Source organism: Lepus europaeus, chromosome 17, assembly GCF_033115175.1.
Source record: "Lepus europaeus isolate LE1 chromosome 17, mLepTim1.pri, whole genome shotgun sequence".
NCBI lineage: Eukaryota > Metazoa > Chordata > Mammalia > Lagomorpha > Leporidae > Lepus > Lepus europaeus.
Genome location: NC_084843.1, coordinates 61627522 through 61647269, shown reverse-complemented (window position 1 = coordinate 61647269; position 19748 = coordinate 61627522). Strand labels below are relative to the sequence as shown.

General features: G+C 39.9%; 1 protein-coding gene and 2 pseudogenes across 1 annotated transcript in view; 1 reads left to right on the top strand and 2 right to left on the bottom strand.

Moving 5' to 3' along the window:
• The window catches only part of MCU (mitochondrial calcium uniporter), a 211110-nt gene that overhangs the window by 52105 nt on the left and 139257 nt on the right, over nucleotides 1-19748 (bottom strand). Inside the window, exon 2 of the mRNA XM_062214756.1 lies at nucleotides 7586-7655. Within this exon, the coding sequence (XP_062070740.1) occupies nucleotides 7586-7655 (70 nt within the window). The remainder of the gene's footprint in view (nucleotides 1-7585; nucleotides 7656-19748) is intronic.
• On the top strand, nucleotides 720-7507 carry LOC133776294 (sulfotransferase 1C1-like; annotated as a pseudogene).
• Nucleotides 10385-10467, bottom strand: LOC133776462 (U2 spliceosomal RNA; annotated as a pseudogene).

Sequence of the window (19748 nt, the reverse complement as noted above, 5' to 3'; positions counted from 1 at the left end):
AATAGTTCATTCAGAACAGACTGCAATCCAAATGTCCTTCATGTGATGAATGAATACAATGTAATATTTCCATATACTAGCAATGCCCCACAATAAAAAATAAAAGAACTATAACACATGCTACATGAAAAAGCCTTTTTTTAAAAAAACAGATTTACTTACTTATTTGAAAGGAAGACAGAAAAGAGAGGGAGAGGTCTTCCGTACACTAGTTCACTCCCCAAATGGACACAATAGCCAGGTCTGGGCCAGGCCTAAGCCAGGAACCTAGAAATTCATTCAGGTCTCCCACATGGGTGGCACGGGCCCACGCACTTGGGCTACCATTTGCTGCTTTTTCAGCACGTTAGCAGGATCCTGGAATGGTGGAAATGGCACAGCATGGACTCAAACTGGCACTCAGATATGGGATGCAGTAGCTTTGCTTGCTGTGCCGTGGGTAAGCCTTTAAAGCATTAGGCTTCCCTAGGTACACGTGCACACAGGGCTTCGGAACCAGGGGCTACCTGGAGCAGTGGCTAAAGAAGCAGCCATCGAAGGTGAAGGTCAACAAGCAAAAAGCACAGGGCAAGCTCTTGAGAACTCACTCTGCTGACTCTTGCCTCAAGCCAGCTTTGGGAAGCCGACAGGGAGCAGCCCCTGCTGAACGCTTCCCCTAGCTTTGTTTTCCTCCTTGGCACTTGTCTCCAGCCTAGCACCTGTCAAATCCACAGAGTAAGATGTCCTTGGAGAAAATGTAAGATCTCTGCCTGGAGGAGTCAAAAACCAAAGCAGTGAATGGAATCCTCGTGATCAAGATGTTAAGTGAAAACTGAAACAAACTCTGGAATTTCCAAGCAATATCTGATGATCTCTTCATTGCAGCCTCTGCAAAGGTAGGCACAGCCTGGACCCAGGAGAGACTGTGGGTGGGATACAGGATCACAGGGATGTGCAGTGGTGCCAGTGGGTCAACACCTAAGACTGGCACCCTTTCACTGAGTGGATTCTACCCTCGCCCCTCAACTCTGGCCTGGATCTGGCTAACAAAATGCCTTCTCCCAGAACTTTGAAGACTGGCCTACCTGTTCAGATGCTACTTCCTTGTTTTTGGAGAAAATTAAAAGATGATCTATGTGGCTAGAAATGCCAACCATTGTCTGCTGTCCAACTACCATTTCCTAAGACTGATTACAATGGTGTCTGGCCCTGGCACCTGGGAGGAACGTGTTGAGATACTCAAAGCTGAAACAGTTCTGTGAGGCTCCTGGTGTGGACAAGCAAAGTGGGACAGTGGGATGTGAAAGGCCAGCAAAACGTTCTCTACCCCTTCTACAAGGGCACGAAGAAGAACTCACACAGGGAAACTGAGAAGATATCAAAGTTGCCAGAAAGACACAGCAGAAGCAGCTGTGAATTAAATAATTTTTCAGGGCCGGCACTGCAGTGCAGTAGCCTCCGCCTGCAGTGCTGGCATCCCATATGGGCTCTGGTTGTGTTCTGGCTGCTCCTCTTCTCATCCGGCTCTCTGCTGGCCTGGGAAAGCAGCGGAAAATGGCCCAAGTGCTTGGGCCCTGCACCTGCATGGGAGACCCGGGGAAAGCTGCAGGTTCCTGGCTTCAGATCTGCTCAGCTCCGGCCTTTGTGGCCATTTGGGGAGTGAACCAGTGGATAGAAGACTTTCTCTCCCTCTCTCTGTCTATAACTCTGCCACTCAAATAAATAAATAAAATCTTCAAAAAACATCATTTTTCATACCACTGCTATATAAAATAACTAGATGCAAAAGACTACATATTATATGATTCCATTTATACATTCTTAGAAAAGGAGTGAAGGAAGTTGTCTAAAGCTGGGTTGTCATGATGGCTGCAGAACAGTTAGTGATGTAGGGGATATAAAATATGTCTCAAAAAAGCTTGAACAAAAACGTAACAGAACAAAATGTAAAGAAAATAATGGGACACAAATGTGGTTTCCCAAACTTACACAGACCTTAGGTTACAAATTTATCGTCTGTTTTGTCAACCCAAGTTTAGGTACCTACATAACATATTTATTTAACACACTGCTATTATTTATTATGTCATTAACTTTTAATATTTATACAAAGATATTAATATATAAATGTATATAAACATACTTACCATTAATAATGTAATATAACATGTTTAATAATATATTATTAAGGGGCCATGGCACAGCGGGTTAATGCCCTAGCCTGAAGCACCGGCATCCCATATGGGTACCAGTTCAAGATCCAGCTGCTCCACTTCCAATCCAGCTCTCTGCTATGGCCTAGGAAAGCAGTAGAAGATGGTTCAAGTCCTTGGGCCCCTGCACCTGTGTGGGAGACCTGGAAGAGACTCCTGGCTTCGAATTGGCACAGCTCCCGCTGTTGCAGCCACTTGGGGAGTGAACCAGCAGATGGAAGACCTCTCTCTTTCTCTACCTCTCTTCCCTCTGTGTAACTCTGACTTTCAAATAAATAAATAAATTTTTAAATATACATATTATTAATATATTAATGTTATAATAAGTGATATATTATTTAATATACAATAAATTATTATTATTATATTGCTTATTATTTCACAGGAATTTTCAGTAACTTTCATTAAAAATTTTATTTGCCCAGCTGGCGCCGCAGCTCACTTGGCTAATCCTCCACCTGTGGCACCGGCACCCTGGGTTCTAGTCCTGGTTGGGGCACCGGATTCTGTCCCAGTTGCTCCTCTTCCAGTCCAGCTCTCTGCTATGGCCTGGGAAGGCAGTGGAGAATGGCCCAAGTGCTTGGGCCCTGCACCCGCATGGGAGACCAGGAGGAAGCACCTGGCTCCTGGCTTCGGATGGGCGCAGGGCAGGCTGTAGCAGCCATTTGGGGGGTGAACCAACGGAAGGAAGAGCTTTCTCTCTGTCTCTCTCTCTCACTAACTTTGCCTGTCAAAAAATTTTTTTTATTTGCCCTCCAACAATTTTTTAAAGGAAATCTATTTTTCATTACGTGCAAAGCAAACAACTTTGTACCACAATTCTTGGCACAGAGTTAATTGGGTAGGTTTACATTTCTGGATAAAGAAATTAAAGCAACTAAATGAGGCAATGTCCCTTGTTTTTCTCTAGCTCATTGTTCACACTCTCCGTATAGCTAAGGTGGAGCTGGTTTACAATATTAAGAGATGTTTTTCATTCTCAAACATCTTCTGAATTGTGTGACAGTCAACCCCTCTCTAGAAAAATTATTCTCATCCTTAGTTTTCATTAACACAAAGGGGAATCCTTCAAGGGTTTAAGTCAGGATAAACCATATAACAATAAAAAGTTCACTATGTGTCATTTTATGTTGATAATCTGGGGCATAAATTAAAACGAGAAGCCCAAGGCCACATGTTTTAGATGAGGATTCTTAACACCACCCAGAACTACTCCTCACAGGATAAGTAATTAGTTCTATGAGGAAGGTACCCGTTTCTCTTAGATGTAATATCTATAGCAGCATCTCCACACATATTACATTTGTTTATTCATTCACCAAAGCAGAGGCACCTAGATTGATGTCTATTTTGAGTGAGCTATTAAAAATAATGCTGCCACCAACATTTGCTCCTGAGTCTTTGTGATACAGAAACAGGTTATGAAAAGGTAATTACTTGTCCAGGGTTATACAGTGGCTGAGTAGTAACCTGGGGTGTGCAGAACTGGTCTGTTGGACTCAGACATTTGTGCTCTGCAGCTCTACATATAATGCCTCACATGAAAACAAGCAGGGTTGTGGGCATGAGCACCTGTGTTCAACGGGTCCAAAACAGTTATCAAGTTGGGGTCCACGAGACTATGGATTTCATGGGTTGGTTTGAGGAAGCCTGTATCTCTATGCACTGTGAAAATTGTATGTAAAATTTCCTATGAGTATGCATAAATATTTTTAGAGTCAGAGTCCAGAGTTTCACTGGATCCTCAAAAGTATTTATGATACAAGAAAAAGTCACGATTTGTTACACTGTTTTCGTAGGGAGATTAACCATTTAAGGTAATCTGTATATTTTAGCTCAGCAATATATTTATAAATAGAAGATATGTCAAACAACATAATTAACAAGAAACTACTGAGAAGTAATATATATGTATACATATATATGTAATATAAATATATTATATATAATACACTATATTATATAGTAATATATATATATATATGTATACACACTAGGCATACAATGTGGTATTTGGGACACTGTACTTTTTTAAAAAATGAGGGCCAAGCCCTAATTTGATACTCAATTTGACCCAGCAGTCACAACACGAAGCAGATAATGATAGGAAAAATGTCTGTCATTTGTGACTAAATTCTAGCTGTGTATTAAGCAAGTTTCTCACACACTATACTGGCTTAAGGTAAAATTAATTTAAAAGTACAAAGCAAGAAATATCTATAAATTGGTACTAAGTAAGGATAAGTAAGGATATTGAGTTGCTTTAAATCAAATAGTTTTGTGCTTCTGTTAATACAACTTGATTTTCTTTTTTCATGTATATATATATATTTATTTATTCATTTATTTGAAATCCAGAGTTATACAGAGAGAGGAAGAGATAGGAAAGAGAGACCTTCTGCCTATTGGTTTACTCCTCATGTGGCCACAATGGCTAGGGCTCGACCAGGCTGAAGCCAGGAGCCAGGAGCTTCTTCTGGGTCTCCTATGTGAATGCAGGGGCCTAAGCACTTGGGCCATCCTCTGGTGCTTCCCCAGGCACATTAGCAGGGAACTGGAGCAGAAATAGAGCAGCCATGACTCAATCGGCATCCATATGGGATGCCAGCATCACAGGCCGTGGCTTTACCCAATGTACGCCAACACCAGCCCCAAAATGGTTTTCTTAGGATGGGCAAACAGGATTGCTAGGAATTTTGGGAGCCACTCAGTTTTTTAAAGGATGGCATCTTTTTAGTTTTTATAAAAATATTACCTTCAACCCCTCAAGCAACACAGGGCAACCTCCTAGCATTTATGCTCTGGAGTAACATTCAGCCAGATACCTCAGTACAACTGAGTAATCACTGTTAAATGACTTAAATACTTCCTTGTGGGCACAGGCATTGGGGTCAGTGGGCTACGCCCCTGTCTGGGATGTCTGCTCCCATATCTGACTGCGTGAGATTGAGTACTGTCTCTGCTTCTGATCCACTTCCCCGCTAACGAGCCTGGGAAGACAGCAGGTACTTGGGCCCTGCCACCCAGATGGGAGACCTAGATGAAGTTCCTGGTTCCTGGCTTTGGCCTGGCCCCGTACTGTCTGTTGCAGGTATCTGGGGGAATGTATCAGTGGATAGAAGATCTTTCTCTCTTGCTCTATCATTCTACCTTTTAAATAAATAAATATTAAAAAAATATTTTCTTGGGGCTAGTGTTGAGGCAGATAAAGTTGCTACCTGCGACACTGGCATCCCATATGGGTGTTGGTTTGAGTCTCGGTTGCTCTGCTTCCAATCCAGCTCCCTGTTGATGTGCCTAGAAAAGCAGCAGAGGATAGTCCAAGTGCTTGGGTCCCTGTACACCCAAGTGGGACACTGGAAAGAAGGTCCTGGCTTCAACCTGGCACAGCCCTGACCATTGTGGCCATTTGGGGAGTGAACCAATGGATGTAATTCTGCCTTTCAAATAAACATGTAAATCTTTAAAATAAAATAAAAATACATTCATGTGGGTTGATATATAGTATAATAGTAACAGCATTAAATGGCAAATTAAATAAATCCCAACACGTATTGACTAGTTCAAATTAACTGCCATTAAACATCCTAACAAACATTGGTATTTGAGTTTCCTGTTACAATGTAATTTGGTTGATATTATATATATATATATATATAAATTTACCATATATATATGGACATATACTAATATGGATATACATGTAAATTTCACATAATAAAAATGCTTGAGTGAAATATTGTTAGTTCAACAACAGTTGAGAGGATTCAGCACCATGAACAATTATTTTTTTAAAGATTTATTTATTTATTTTAAAGAATTACAGAGAGAGAAAGAGGAAGAGACAGAGAGATCTTCCATCCATTGGTTCACTCCCCAAACGGCCATAATGGCTAGGGCTAGGTCAGTCCGAAGCCAGGAGCCTCTTCAGGGTCTCCCACGTGAGTGCAGGGGCCTAAGCACTTGGGCCATCCTCTGCTGCTTTCCCAGGCACATTAGCAGGGAGCTGGATCGGAAGTGGAACAGCCAGGACTCGAACCAGCACCTATATGGGATGCAGGTGCTGCAGACAGTGGCTTAATCTGCTAGGCCACAGCGCTGGCACCACAAACAATTATTTTTCACACTGAGAGAAATTTTCTCCTTATTGAAACTCATGGTGTTACCCTGCACTGGTAGTAGAGGAAGGAAATGAGACCTGGGAGTGGGGCCGGCGGGGATGTGGACAGGCCTCGTTTGGCTGTTTAAAGCTCCAGGTACTGGCTCAGAGGGGTTACAGAGGGAGGGGAGCAGGTAGCATGGGCAGGCGGGACTGGAATCTGGCTACTTAATGACTCCTGAGTGGGGCAACAGCCAAGTACTCTCTGGCTGCAACAAAGTGGGGTGCTGCTTTGTCATGTATATAAATCGCTGTGGCTTTCTATGTCCTTAACCGATAGGAAAAGTCAACTACTTCTTTCTTGTTTTGATTCCCCTTCACCCTTTCCATAATACAAATGAGTAACCACGGATGGCTTTAGAGGATTTAGCAAATACAAGTATACTGTGCCAATAAATTCAGATTCCTAAGCAGCTTTGGGGAGGGGATCTGATAACACCACAAATATCAATAGTGACCACACACGGGGGATTCTAGGGCTTTCCTGATTCATCTTTCGGGCTTGTTCAGTTTCAGGTGTCCTTGCAAATTTGAAGGAAGTTTTCAAAGCCTGCTGTGCCTATGAATTAATGTTTAGAGCTCTATCAAATGAAATGTTACACAGAGGAAACATTTAACAGTGCACCCTGGGGCTGAGCAACATACACTATAAATGCAGAGTACTGGGTAGGAAGAATGCCAAGAGTTAGAAACACATCTCCCTCCACTGCTGCAAAGACAGCCAGCCCTTGGTTCTGCTGCTTGTCTGCCATCCTGTGGGCATTTACAAAGGACTGCAGGTGGCTTCCATGCTTCTGCTCCTCCCTTCCCACCCCATACTACTGCTCTGAGCCCAAGGGCAGAAGAAGACGAGCAAGACAGGGCCCCTCAGACTTTGAACTGCTTGATGTCCTGAAGGGGCTGGAGCATTTGATCAGTATCTCCAACGCGAAGACTCCACGGTTAGCAAAATACCAAAGGCAGTGCTTCTGCGGGCATCACAGTAACTACGTCCCCAGTTCGAAAACAGATGCATATTCTATGCCCTACGTGCTGGGTCTGTCAGTTTCTCCTCTTGGTTTCTTTAACTTCACTAGCTCCTCACTCAAATTTTGTTTCTCTTTTCAGTCCTCCCAAGTTCTCTCTGACCCCCATGCCCACTACCTTAAGGGAATGAGTATGGTTTATACATTTTCATATTGAGCTTTAAAAAATGAGCTTAAAAAAACTAAAAAGCATGTCTGCCAAAACTCACCATCAGAGGGCACAACAGTACTGCAATACACAGCTCCCAAATTCTGCCAGGAAGACAGCCTCTGGTGCACCTAGGAAATATGAAAAACATCCCTGTTAGAACAGAACAGGAAATGTGGGGTGTGCGTGTGTGCAAAATAAACACAGCTCTCTGATCACTTAAGTCATATATATTCTTTGTAGAAGTTTAAAAACACAGATAAAATAAAAGCTCCTCGAATTCCTATCATCCTGAGCTAATAGTAGTGAACTTTTGGTGTATTTTCTTTCCTTTTTTTTTTTTTAAAGATTTATTTTATTTATTTGAAAGGCAGAGTTACAGAGAGGTAGCTGGTTTATACCCCAAATGGCTGCAATGGCCAGAGCTGAGCTGATTCGAAGCCAGGAGCCAGGAGCTTCTTCCAGGTCTCCCACACAGGTGCAGAGGCCCAAGCACTTGGGCCATCTTCCACTGCTTTCTCAGGCCACAGCAGAGAGCGGGATGGGAAGTGGAGCAGCTGAGACTCAAAGCGGCGCCCATATGGGATGCCAGTGCTTCAGGCCAGGGCGTTAACCCACTGTACCACAGCGAAGGCCCTGTGTTTTCAACATTATATACAAACACATTCACAAACATGCACATGAGTCAAATGCTATGATAAACAAATTAGGGTTATGCCACATAAATATTTTTAACTTATTTTTTAAAAATAGAATACTGGTTTTAAGTGCTATCAAGTCTACACTATAATTTTCTTGCTCCTTTCTCCTGATGACTTTTAGATCTCTATTTCCTTCCTGTCTTTTATCAGGTATGAGATAGTTATTATTCACTATCATAATTGTGTTTTTACTTAAATAGGCATCTGGTCTTCTGTTCACTCCCCTTTTTTAAAACTCGGACAACCTCACTCCTTGAGTCCTTTGATCACTACCTCCTGCAGAATGTTAGAAGGAAACCATGCACCCACCCATGCTTACTACTTCCTCCAAGAGTAATGCCACCGTACCTGTGGGGCTGGAATTCAGGCTGTCATAATTACACCAAGTTTCACAAAGGATATTGAATACACTTCTGACTTGCCAAATGCTGAATTTATTCCCTTAGACCTTTTACTTGCCCAGATCCTTCAAAGATCAAAGAAGGAAGAAGGGAAGGCACTAACTGACTAAAACTCCTCATGTTAGCCTCAGTCTGAAGCATTCTCTCCACCCCCCCAAGGAAAAGTGAAATTAGGACTCTAACAATGCACACCTCAACATGACTACGGCATATGACAAACACACAGAAATGTGAAACTGACACTTATTTACAAATGTAAATAAATAATTTACAATTACTAGAAACTTGGTTCACAGACAGTTTAGTTTTTCAGGTTTAAATCTTTGATATATTAAGTACTAATTTTAGTCAAATTAAGATGCATAAATCCAACTCATTTCCTTTTAATGACAACATAGCTATCCTGTAGAGAGACTAATTCCTATTATTTGAAATTGTAATTTTCCAAATATCTGTATGAGTTAGAATATTTCTGAACCTCTGTTTTGTCTAATCATATGTCTGCTCATGTACTGGTAACCACATTGTTTTAACATTCTAGTTTTATTTAACATATGATAAAGTTAGTTTTCCCTTCCTACTCTTCCTTAAGAATTCTTTTGGGTATTCCACCTTGTTTTTCCATATCAGAGTCAGTTATCTCGTAACACTCACACACACACACACACACACACAGTCCTATTTATTTATTTATTAAAAAAAAACAAAACAGTACAATGTAGTGGTTAAAGCACAAACTCTGAAATCATCCTGAGTTTAGATCGTGGTTCAGTAACTTACTCTACCTGCAACCTTGGTCAAGTTCATTAGCTTCTTTTTGCCTTGAATTCTTTTCTTTTTTTTTTTTTTTAATTAAACTTTTATTTAATGAATATAAATTTCCAAAGTACAGCTTATGGGTTACAATGGCTTCCCCCTCCCAAAACTTCCCTCCCACCCACAACCCTCCCCTTTCCCGCTCCCTCTCCCCTTCCAATCACATCATGATTCATTTTCAATTCTCTTTATATACAAAAGATCAGTTTAGTATATATTAGGTAACGATTTCAACAGTTTGCCCCCATATAGCAACACAAAGTGAAAAAAAAAATACTGTTGGAGTACTAGTTATAGCATTAAATAAGAGTGTACAGCACATTAAAGACAGAGATCCTACATGATATTTTTTTAAAAATTAATTAATTTTCTATGCCATTTCCAATTTAACACCAGGTTTTTTTTTTTTTCATTTCCAATTATCTTTATATACAGAATTCTAAAATGAACGATGGAGAGAGTAATACTAACACCTATCACATAAACTTGTAAGGACTAATAAACAATACATATAAAGCACTTTGGACAGTGCCTGGCATGGAGTAAATTAACATCTATATGTTTTGACTCTTTTAGCTCCAGAGTCCTGTAAGCCTCTCCATCTAAGTCTCTATTTGTACCCCTGAAGAGGATTTTAAGGTTTTCTTCATATGAGTCCTGTACGTCTTTTTTCCTCATGTAATGCCTTTTGTACCAAGTCTCATCCAATAGTAACGTCGTAACTCCTGTATTTCTTAGCTTGCATAGGCTAGTTGTGTCTTTTTATTATCTTTGCCAAATATCTTTGTTTTAAGAATGACTCTGAATAGTTTTCTTTGTGATCTCAGAATCTTCAAACCAGAAAGTTTACTTATTTACATCTATATAACATACACATTTATATAGTTTTGCTTTCTATTTTAATTGCTGTTTTCTTTTGTAAATAGTTTGTGCTTGCTTTGTTTCAGGTATGTCTGCATTATGAAATGTTTACATTTTTGTTTCAGATACTACACTTGATCTTAGCCAAAAGGCCGAGAAGCAATACATATTTGTTTCAGTACTTATTTCAGACTAAAAGTCACAATTATTTTAGTGGCCTACAAGATCTCATACCATCATATACTCTAATTATCTGACTTCACCTCCTACCACCTCCCTTTCAGTCATCATCCTTTAGCTCTTCCAGCCTCTTCCCTGTTTCTTGGACACTTCTGCTTCAGCACCTCTGCAATGGCTACTCGTTCTGCTGAGAATACAGTTTCTCCAGACAACCATCTAGGTTTCCTCACTTCCTTCCAGTCCTTGCTCAAATTTCATTTTCTGGGGGAGGCCTGCTCTGACCACCCAACGGGAAATGGCAATTCCACCAGGTGGTCCTCTTGATCCCTGCCATGCGGGACACTGAATGACTGCTTACAATAGACTGAGGTACTACTCCTCTACTGTGCTTACTGTTTATCGCCCCAACACACAAAGCAAGAATTCTGGTCTGTTTTGGTCACTTTAAGTGTGCCTGGCAAATAAGAAGAACTCATAAAAAAACATGTTGAGTAAATAAATCTTTATAGCTATTACTATGTAAAATGTACTTTATATGAAAATATAAAAACCCTATCTCTATTATGAGCAATGATGAACTGATATAGTTTTCCTTTTTTATTCCTATCTAGATACAGTTTAGTTTATTATATTACTTCTCTTAGAGATAACCTTTAACTCATTCTATGTATCAATTATCTACCTACATACATACTTCACTCCAACACTTAAGTTTTTACTGGACCTCTTTCAAATGACATCTTTTGGCAGCTAGTTATAAAACATGCCTCCACATCACTTCTGTCCCTCATCCTTCTACCTTTTGTTAGTTACATCATTGCTACCTCGTCAAAATGACATTGTCAAGATTTGAAAGATTCATATTCTGCTCTGGAAACCTCCTTTCCGTATTTAGACTTAATTCTGTGGACCAATGGACTTCAGGCTCACTGCCAATTATTCAGCTGAAGCTTCTCCTTTCATTTGTTGGTTGGCTGACCTTCTTCCCATAGAAGTAGGGCTCATGAGAGCTAAACTTCCTGAAGCTTGACATGTTAAATGCCAAATTAACTTTTCCATGAGGAATTGGGAGGTGAAGTGTCAGTGCCACTTTGAGCAAATCTGAGGCCAGCCCCTTCCTGTGGAGAAGGGTGTTCGCCTGACTTTGCTGGTGATGTGCAACCACAGACAGCTCCCAGGGCCTCCCACACACCTACTGGACCTTCATCATATCCAGCAGGCTTCTTTATACAATGTGTCTTGGAACTGCAGAGATCACTTCCATTTATAACATAAGATGGAGGTTGTGATTCTGTTTATCACTCTCCTTACTCTAAAGTGTAAGAAGAAAAGGAGAAACTGGCCTTACCTGGGCCATTAGCCGTTATTTCATTACACAGTAGCTTTTTAATATTGACAGTTTCAAATATGCACAGAGGTAGAGAGGACAGTCTAAAGAAGCCCAAGAATCCATCACCTGGTTCTCTATTTGCCAAATTTGTGTCATCTGTGGTCACTCAGTTTCCCTCTAGAAAATTCACTTACTTTCATATTACTTCACCTGGAAACAATTCACTATACCATCTACTGTGCCATTTTAAATAAGTTCTCTGTCATCTGTGAAGTTCTGTCATCTGTGATTTTACAAATTATTCATAACAATAATAAAAGATGCTTGTGTAGGGCAGAGAACCACATCCATATATAGGTGGTTATGAATAATAATGACTAGATGCTATAGAACCTGTGTTGGTTGGCTAGTCACTTGTTTTTGTAAATAAAGTTTTATTGGAACACAGTCAAGCTCATTCATTTATTTACTCTATATTGCCCATTAATCTATTTTTACACTACAACTGCAGAACTGAATAGTTATGTAGCTGTGAGAAAGTGTTGAGTAGACCACATGGCCCAAAAAGTCTAAAACACTTACCATCTGGCACTTGAAGAAAATGTTAGTTTCTGTAGTTTTGGGATAATTCACTTTTCCAAAGTATCTCCCAGCCCATTTGGAAATTATAGTGGCCATTACAAAACACTGTCCCTGGCAACTACAAAGTATTTCTTTTATTTAAAATGTTCACCAACATACATATAAGTCCTTTTCTTTCTTTAAGCCAGTAACTTACAGTTTCAGCTTACAGTTTAATAAGGCTAATTGAAACAAAGATGATTTGTTCTCATCTTTTTTCCTTCAACCAGTGCAACAACAAACAAACAACACAAAAAAGTAAAAAATAAGGAGGGGAGGGGCTGGCACTGTGGCGCAGTGGGTTAAAGTCCTGGCCTGAAGCAATGGCATCCCACATGGGTGCCAGTTCTAGTGCTGGCTGCTCCTCTTCCAAGCCCGCTGTCTGCTATAGCCTGGGATAGCAGTAGAGGATGGCCCAAGTCCTTGGGCCCCTGCACCCACACTGGAGAACTGGAAGAAGTTCCTGGCTCCTGGCTTTGGATTGGCGCCGTTCCGGCCGTTGTGGCTATCTGGGGAGTGAACCAGCGGATGGAAGACCTCTCTCTCTGTCTCTACCTCTCTGTAACTCTGTCTTTCAAATAAATAAAATAAATCTTAAAAAAAAAAATAAGGAGGGGATAATAAGTGCTCTAAAACCAAAGAAGCATTGCCATTCTGAACTGTCTTCCATGGCTCCCCTAAATTGAATATATTACATGGTTTAAATGTTACATTCTTAATAAATCACAAGAAAATAGCAAACTTTTCAATTTTCTCTTTTTTTATTTTACTTTTAATGGCAAGCTTTTAATAAATACTTGGCTGATGCTGAAAGTTTCAAAAATATGTCAAGAAGTTGTAAAAAGAAAAATCAGCAATAACACTCTCACAAATGGTATGTATCATTCACATATTTAAATTTCATAGGCGGGGCTGGCATTGTGGCATAGCTGGTAAAGCCACTGTCTGCAACTCCTGCATCCAATATGGGTGCTGGTTTGAGTCCCAGCTGCTCCACTTCTGATCCAACTCCCTGCTAATGGGCTGGGATGAGAAGCAAAAGATGACCTAAGTGTTTGGGCCCCTGCTACCCATGTGGGAAACCTAGAAGCAACTCTTGGCTCCTGGCTCCTGGCTTCAGCTTGTCCCAGCCCTGGCCCATGCAGCCACCTTGGGGGTGGATCTCTGTTCCTCCCTCTCTCTCTGTGACTCTGACTTTCAAATAAATAATCTCTAAAAAAAGGATATTTATTTTTAAAAATTTCATAGAGATCTAGACCAAGAAAGTAAGTATTTAGAATGTGGGAAAATCATCAGAGGGTAAATCTCTAGGAAATATGAATACCAAAGAAACAAGGTAAGTTAGTGCCACCACAGTTCTTTTTAAAAAATGCAAATTTAACTTTTGACAGGACAGTGCATATCTTTGATAAGCAATTCTGAGAACTGAAGGAAAAGCAGGGGCTTGCAGTTAAGCGTCATGTCCCCCCTGGTATTACAGCCATTTTCCTTGAGCCTTAACCCCAGGGGAATACAAGTGCTAGTGTTACAAATTTAGAGTCAAACTGCAAAAACAGTCTAACTATATCCCCAGGTTCAGAGATTCAAGCCAATAAAAAGAAAAATCAAGCATTAGTATTATAAAGACATTTCATGTCCCCAGAATAAATTATTAAATTCAAGTCAAAATTTACTTTTAAATCCTTTAATACTATCATAAATTATGCAACTTTCCCTTCATTCACCTTTCACGGTTCAGAAGAGCAAATTCAGCAGTATGTTCTTGCCAGCAACTTGAGACAACTGTCAAGTCTAAATAATCTGTCAATATCCTCGAAATACTCAGCCAATCAGACATCAACACAAAGCAAAGAAGGGAAGAGAGGGAAGGGAGAGTTATTTCCTTATTAACCCAGTGCCCTGTATTTAAGAAAGTTGGGAATTTTATTAGAAAATACTTAACAATGATATTAAACTGTACTAAATTAACTATATCAAACAGTTGTACAGGGAATAACTTGACCTATATATTTGTCCATATAAATAACCTCACTATGCCATAGTTTAGTTACGTCAAATTATATTCCCCATTAAATTTCCCTTAGTATGATATGGAAAGCTTAAAAAAAGGATCCTTTAGTTATCATCCCAAAAACCTCCATTTTAAGACCAGAGTACCCACGTTTCAGCAACTTTGCCAAACCTACCTCTAGAACCCACTGCTTATAAACTAAACATACTACGATTAACAGTGTGAAGCTATTTCCATTGGTCTAAAACAAGATACAGCTTTAACAGCTTCTACAACTCGGGGTCAAATTTTTTTTTTCCTATATGGCGAATTAAATTTGTTGAATCATCATATCAGGAATAATTTTTTGCTACTTCTAATGCATCAGTATACTAAAACAGGCACTGAGGCTTCAAACCATGGCATCTGATAAAGGAAGAGAATACTGAAGTTAGAAGACTTGGAAAAGAGAGAGAGAGAGACAGACAGACAGACAGACTTGGGCCCAGTTATGTAAATCACCATCTGTAATTTCAACCCAGAAGACTCAGTTTCCCCAGCTATTAAAGACAATGACGACAACAACAACAAAACTATTTCACAAGGCTAGTTTCACTCAGAGGTATATGTGGAAACACTTGCATGGTACTTTATATTCAACACTTTACATTCTAAAACAATGCTTATATTATAGAAATATAAACTCAAAACAAAACCCTATCTCCTTAAGGGATACTTACATTAAAGATTTAGTAAGTAATAATGCATTTCAAAAGCCACAACTACCTCTCAACACAAAGATATCATACAATTAAAACACCTTATGATATTAAAAGTAGATAACTTGGGTTTTAAAAGAACATGTCTTCGGATAGCAAAATGAAAGATATGTAATAGGGGCAGCATTGTGATGAGGCATGGTAAGCCACACTTGGGATGCCTGCATCCCATACAGGACTGCTTGGTTTGATACCTAGCTATTCTGCTTCCAATCTAGCTTCCTTATAATGCATGCTGGGAGGCAGCAGATGATGGCTCAAATGTTTGGGCCCCTGTGAATCTCTGTCTCTCTGTTGCTCTTTCAAATAAATGAAAACAATTTTTTAAAAACTGCAACAAATACATAAGACATTTAAAGCATCAGAGTAAATACAGGACATATGTTATTCTTTTTTTCTTTTTCTTTAAGGCAGAGTTACAGAGAGGCAGAAGCAGAGAGAGAGAGAGAGGTCTTCCATCCACTGTTTCAGTTCCCAAATGGCCACAATGTCCGAGGCTGGGCTGATCCAAAGCCAAGAGCCAAGAGCTTCTTCTGGGTCTCCCACATGGGTGCAGGGGCCCAAAGTCTTGGGCCATGTTCTATTGCTTTCCCAGGCCATCTCAGAGAGCTCGATCGGAAGTGGAGCAGCTGGAACTCAAACTGGCAATGCAGTTTTCAATGACATACCAAGGCAACATATTTTCTGACCTAGTTTAAGCAAAGATGGGGCCGGCGCCGTGGCACAGTAGGTTAATCCTCTGCCTGCATTGCCAGCATCCCCTGTGGGCACTGGTTCTAATCCCGGCTACCCCTCTTCTAATCCAGCTCTCTGCTATGGCCTGGGAAAACAGAAGATGGCCCAAGTGTTTGGGTGCCTGTACCTACATAGGAGACCGGGAAGAAGCTCCTGGCTCCTGGCTTTGGATCAGCGCAGCTCCAACCATTGCGGCCACCTGGGTAGCAAACCAACGAAAGCAACACCTTTCTCTCTGTCTCTCCCTCTCATTGTCTGTAACTCTACCTCTCAAATAAATAAATAAAATCTTTAAAAAAAGATGGCATCTATATTTTATGAGTTAAATTATGTATTACAATTTAATATTTTTAAATGTTTGCCACATTTTATTATAGCATGGGTCAAAATTTCCCTACTGGAAAACATTGTAACTTAATAACACAAGTCATAATTCAATTTAGTTATCTTTCATTTACAAGAAACTTTCAGATCTACAAAACAAGACCGTAAGTGACAACTGTCGTATTTATAACATCAGTTTTTCTAGTTAGGATATCAAATCCAGCCACAGATTATCAATAAGGTTATTTAAAAATTAATAGTTGCTCACCTGACAATACTGGGTCAAGTAAGATAATGTATATAAAACATTCTTGGACCAGTGCTGTGGCACAATAGGTTAAACCACTGCTTACAGTGGCCAGCATCCCACATGGGTGCTGGTTTGAGTCCCAGCTACTCCATTTCCCATCCAGCTCCCTGCTAATGCACCTGGAAAGCAGCAGAACATGGCCCAAGACCTTGGGTCCCTGCCACCCACGTGGGAGACCTGAAAGAAGCTTCTGGCTCCGGCTTCAGCTTGCCCCAGCCCTGGCTGTTGTGGCCATTTGGGGAGTGAACCAGAGAATGGAAGATCTTTGTTTTTTGTGTCTCCTTCTCTCTTTTCTGTACTCTCCCTTTTAACTAACTAAATAAATCTTAAAAAAACCTTTTCATTATTTTATATATAAACCTTTTAGCTATAACATTCTTTACCACTGCTGATCTACAATGGACTAAAATAACCAGAGACTACCAAACCTTAGTCATAATTAGTTGTAAATCATATCACTCAATATAATATGAACTAGTGAAATGTCATCTCTTTGATCCTAATACAAATATTTATCTGTTTAACTGAGATTGAGAAATGTTCCCTAAAGCATTTGTTATATCAGATTTTTTAATTAAAAACTAGACTCTAAGACTGAAAAGATTAGAGGTATTTCTAACATATTGACACATAAGAAGTTAAGATACTTTGGTATAAACCGACCTCATTGATAAGCAATGTTTCTAGTATTACCCCCAAATTACAACCTATGTTATATAAGTATCATAGCCTAATATCTACTAAAACTTTATTATACAGACTACATCTCTAGTATTTGGGTCAATTCTGCACCAACATTTGGAAGGTGTTTATATTGTGATATATGCCATATTTTGCCTAATGGATACACCTTTACTTTCTTGGGTCTCATGACAGATATGTTAGAGATATCAGCAGAAATTTCTGCTTTTCTTAGATGACAGCTTGCCTTCCCCACAGTGAATTGGAAAATGCATTTCTATTTTATTATATTCTTTTCATTAAGGACCTAGTATTTACAAGGAAAGTGAAGACTGTGTTTAGTGGCCCCTTTATATCTACTCTTAGCTGTTTTGTTATCATTTTTTTTGAATCTAACATTTTCTTAAACTTTTGAATCACAGAGCAAAATGTAAGAATTTTATAGTGAATACACCATTCCTTTTACCTAGATCCTATATTATCACATGTCAACCTATCTCTCTAGTTCACAGAAAATTTTAATTGCAGTTTCTTTTGTTATTTTTAAATGTATTGCATTCTCCAAATTCTATTTTCTTTACAACCTTCCTGCATTGATTCCAGATGTTGTGCATACCCCTTCCTATTTGTCACACTGAGGTCTATTCATCTGTTTAGATGTCTGCCTCCCCTCAAAAGTACTGATCACCCTGAAGTTACAATTATTTCTTTACATATTAGTATCACCCAGGACACTAAGAGAAAGCAGAAACTTAATAAATGCATATTTAACTGTGTTATTTTTTTTTTCCCTAAATTCAGTTGAAATGCAAAGACAGAGCAAGAGGGACAGAGACAGATACCCTCCCATCTGCTGCTTTACTTCATAAATCCCTGCAACAGCTAGGGCTGAGGCAGGCTGAAGGCAGAAGCTGATTTCCCACACGGGCAGCAGGGACCCATCTGCTGCCTCCCAGGATGCACATCAGCAGGAAGCTGGCATTAGAAGCAGAGCAAAAATTTGAATCCAGGCACTTAGATATGGGATGTGGGCATCCCAAGTAGTGTTTGAACCACTTTACCAAACACTTGCCCCGACTGAGTTGTTTTCTTTGACTTCTTTATGCTACAACATCATTTTTTAAAAGAATTATTAGTTTAGAGGCAGAAAGACAAAGGCAGGGACAGTGACAGCACAGGTTCACTTCCCTAACACCCACAACTGCCAGGAGCAGGGAACTCCATCCAAAGCACCATGTGGGAGGCAGGAACATGACTGCCTGAACCACCATGGCTGCCTCCCAGGGTCCACACTAGCAGGAAGCTGGAGGTGGGACAGAACCACGGCACTCTGATGTGGGATGCAACTGTCTTAACCACTAGACCAGACACCCACTCATGCCCCAGTATCGCTGATGAACTGTAGGACTTTGCTTTATGCTCCAGATTTCCCCCTGGAGAGTGATTACAGACTTATTATTTTACTGCTGAATTACTCTGAGAAACAAGAAAGAAATTATGATTTCTATAAACATGTGGGGATCTATGCAAAGTGCAAATTTCTTCAGACACATATTAAAGATCTGCTATATTTTTGACTGCTACAGGTGCAAATGCAATCCATGTTGCATTAAGAAGGTCATAAATATACTGACAATAACCCCAAATGCACAATCCTTAAAGAACTATCACACAAAACTAAGCATCTGCACTTTTCAATAATCGTTTGTTCACTTTGAAGCAGGATACAGATTTAGATACAAGGGAATGAAGTCAGATGTAAACTCCATAGGAACAGAAATCCTCAGTATTTATTAAATGAATAAATGTAGCTGGCTTAAATATTTTTATTGAAAATAAAAATGGAGCTTAATTTGGTTGTTCTTTTGGATAGAACAATTCTGTTTGGCAAGGATTCTTTTTATCTCCTGAATTCATGTTTCTTTCCATAGTACCTTTTAAGTTTGTGGAATCTCAATATTTGTTGATATAACAGCACAGGAGAAATAGATAGTAGCATCTTCTATGACTGAACATACTGGGGTTAAACCTTATTTTGGCTTGATGATGGGGTAAACAGGTACTACTTACATTATTATCCATATTTCAAGGAACAGAAGTATTGTATAGTTTTTAAGAAGTACTCTTGCTACCTGGATGGTGGTGGAGGCTATGGGAGTTCTGTGCTTGTTCTAGATGTCTGCTATGTAAAACGCAGTCCGTGGATCTGCAGCATCACCAAGACCTGGCAGCTTATGAGAAATGCAGGTTCTCAGACGCCACTCAGTCCTGCATTTAACAAGTTGCTAGGAAATTCATATGCATGTGGAAGTTTGAGAAGCACTACTGCAGCTCATCCAAATGAGATTCAAGGGGGTACATTAATTAGCTCGGCTTAGTACTAAGCCTTTCACCTTTTCTTGGTTATCAAGAGCACAGCATAAGCAACTCAGGGTCGTGCAGTGGCAACACAATATGAGAGAAAAACACTGCAGTGAAGTTAGGAAAACTCAAAT